Below are 3,237 nucleotides of genomic sequence, written 5' to 3'. Positions count from 1 at the left end.
GTCATTGTTGTTTGGCAGGTCCGGGCTGGGGATTCGAACCCGCCACCTTAGGTGTACGTGGCTGGCGCCTTAGCCAGTTGAGCTATAGGCGCCGAGCCCAGAATTGTTCCTTTTGATGACATCCCTCAGCTCTAAAGAGCCCTCAGCCAACACATAAGGTCTTTCACAAGCCAACTCCAGCCTGCCTTCTTAGCCTTGAAGCCCACTGTGCCCCACCATGAGCTCCTACCGCCGGCACACTGGAGTCCTCTGAGCCCCAACCACTCCATCGGCCTTAATGACACTGCATGGCCAATCTGATTGCTCAACACTGAGCAAATACTATGCGCTGGACTTTGCATACATGATCTCTAGGCCTTGCCACAAACCTGCAGATAGGTCCTATTGTCCCCACTTTTCAGATGGGGCCCGAGAGCACTGTGTTTTATCTTTTTGCCTTTGCAGATTATCCCCTCAGCCATGAATGTGCTCCCTGTTCCCTGAGTCTTATACTATGAGGTAGGCCCAGGTCAATGTCCACATCAAAGTCTTCTCCAGCCAGCCTGCTTGCTCTGTTCCTTCCAGGCCCTGCAACCACTACTTGCTGCTACTCCTGGCCAGGCCACACTGGGAGTCGCATGATATAGCTTGCATATAAGGGGGGGCTGGGCACCTTTGAAATCTTCCACAGAGCCTGGCACCTGGCTTGACTCATTGGTGGAAGTTCTCTCACACATATGGAGCCTGGCATTCTTTTTAATAGCAAAAAGCTTGCTATTAAAAATCACCTTGTCATAGTACTCCTTCTGCAAAGAAATGTATGCAGCTCCAGGTGTTCTAGGGAGCCATTTTCAAGCTCCAGAAAAACCTGCTGGGGAAATCAACTCAGTTCTTCTCAGAAGCTCTTAGAATAAATGAAGCAAAGTTTGGGACACGTCTGCCTTTCTTGAGGCCTGGCACACAAGTATATTACATTCTTCTTTCTGAGTCTAATTCTAAAAGCAAAGTCTTTCTCCTGCTTGATTCCAAATAGTAAAAAGCTATCAGCCTTTTCCTCCTAGGAAACCTACTTACCATAGCAGAAAAGACATGGGTTTCGGATTCATATGAAGGGGCTCAAATCCTAACTCGCCAGTTGTGGTTTTTGAGCAAGTAAGATTATTAACATCTCTGGGCCCTAATTTCCTGCTCTGCAAAATTAAATTTTGCAGTGATGTGAGATGGGCTGCAATCATGTATGAAAAAAGACCTAACACGCTGAAAGCTGACAAGAAAAATGAGCCGTTTACATTTATCATTATGATGGATGTTGTTTCCCCAGAACCTACCTGCCTATTCCCATCCCTTGGGCCAGCCTGCAGGGTCCAGGCAGAGATGACATTGAAGGCCTTAACCACTGTGCAGGTGGGGAAGAGGGAGGCCAGGTACTCAGCATTGGACTCACGATGCTGAAGGTGCTCTTCCTCTGTGGGGTTGCTGACATCCACCAGGATCTTGCCGGCAAGCTGGTCGCTGAGACTGAGTAGTGAAGAGTAGTGCTCCCGGAACATAGCCACAAAGATGACCTCTGAGGAGCTCACGGCCTCTGCCTGGAGAGTCACTTGGGCTGCTGAGGGGAACAGCCCAGCTATGCGTTTGGGGTTGCGGCTCCCCACCACGACGTTGAAGCCAGAGCCCACCAGGCGTGTGGCCAGGGAACGAGCAAAGTCCCCGCTACCCAGGATGCCCACTTTGGGGGCCTCCCTGGGGGGTTCAGCAAGGCTGCTGTTGCTGTCCACCAGGCGGTGGCTGATCAGTGGTTTGCCCATCTCTCCTGACATTTTCGTGGCTGCAAGAAGATAGGAATCTGGTCATCAGCGGGCCACCCTCCTGCACCACCCCTCTCTTGTCCATCAGAACTGCACTACAGGAACCTGGTCATCAGCCGGCCACCCTCCTGCCATCACCTTCCTCTTGTCCATCAGAACTGCATCACAGACATTCACCCAGCAGGTGCTCACTGAGTGCCAGCACATATCAGACTATGAGACAGGCTGTGCAAGACCCAGGCCCTGCTGGGGAGGGCACAGACTCAGGAAGAGGAGAGACAAGTGATTCTGCCCTCTCCCCTTTGTCTTTCCTGCTTAATTATTTCCTTAGGACGAACTGGCATAGTGCTAGACAAGAAGGCCCTGGAATTTCCAGAACCAAGGCTATGTAGTGCCATATTTCTTTTCAAAAGAATTATGTGCTGTGCAGTGTCAATAGGCAGGAGTGACCATTTAATCTCAACATCACCATCACTGTGTGTTATCTTTGATGATTAGGAATGAACATGTTCCTATGCTTGCTTGCATTTTGAATTTTAGAATAGTTCTCATGCTCTCCCTAAAGGACATGATGAACGAATAGCTGGAGGGCAGGGACCTCATTTCATCTGACTTTGGACCTCACTATTTGTCTTGAGGCCTGGCACAAAAGCAATACTCAATGTTTGTGAATGAGTGTATGTCTGAACCCTGAGACCCTCCTCTCCAAGGGTAGGACATGACAATAAATGGGCCCCTGAGCTAGGGTGGGTGCCTTGAGATCACCTTTGTGGAGCCTGAGATATGAGTGGACATGGAGGAAACCCTAGACTTGGGCCAGGGGTCTACAGGAAACTTGAGTGGGAAAAATGACATTTTTATTGTCACCAACTCCTAAACAATGAAAGTTAACATTTCCTTTGAGTGTGAGGGCAAGCAATGGAGTTTCTTTAATCAATACTGACCAACGTCATATCACAAATTTAATTGCAAACAAGTTCTCTTGATACTGTCTAAACACATTACTAATTTGAAATTATGGTAGATATTAGACCTGCTACTAGATCTTGTTATTTAGTGAGCTAATTGCTCGGCGCCAGTAGCTCAGCAGCTTGGATGCTGTCTACATATGCTGGGGCTGGCGGGTTTGAACCTGTCCTAGGCCTGCCAAACAATGACAGCTACAACAACAAAAAAATAGCCGGGGGTGGCACCTATAGCTCAGTGGGTAGGGTGCAGGCCACATACACCAGGGCTGGCAGGTTCGAACCTGGCCTGGGCCAGCTAAAACAACGACAACTGCAACAACAACAACAACAAAAAATAGTCAGGTGTTGTGGCAAGTGCCTGTAGTCCCAGTTACTGGGAGGCTAAGGCAAGAGAATCACTTAAGCCCAAGAGTTTAGGTTGCTGTGAGTTGTGATGCCACAGCACTGTACCCAGGACGACATAAAAAGTAAGACTCTGTCTC

General features: G+C 49.0%; 1 protein-coding gene across 3 annotated transcripts in view; it reads right to left on the bottom strand.

Moving 5' to 3' along the window:
* The window catches only part of STEAP3 (STEAP3 metalloreductase), a 41,081-nt gene that overhangs the window by 15,848 nt on the left and 21,996 nt on the right, over window positions 1-3,237 (bottom strand). For all 3 annotated transcript variants that reach the window (XM_012806888.2, XM_023514804.1, XM_023514805.1), the window contains one exon: window positions 1,308-1,807. In XM_012806888.2, the coding sequence (XP_012662342.1) occupies window positions 1,308-1,799 (492 nt within the window). In that variant the 5' untranslated portion in view covers window positions 1,800-1,807. Of the gene's footprint in view, window positions 1-1,307; window positions 1,808-3,237 lie in introns of those variants that run through there.

This window comes from Otolemur garnettii, unplaced genomic scaffold (genome assembly GCF_000181295.1).
Source record: "Otolemur garnettii isolate 467f Iridium unplaced genomic scaffold, OtoGar3 scaffold00059, whole genome shotgun sequence".
NCBI lineage: Eukaryota > Metazoa > Chordata > Mammalia > Primates > Galagidae > Otolemur > Otolemur garnettii.
Note: the sequence above shows the minus strand (reverse complement) of the source record. Positions and strands in the feature narration are given on the sequence as shown.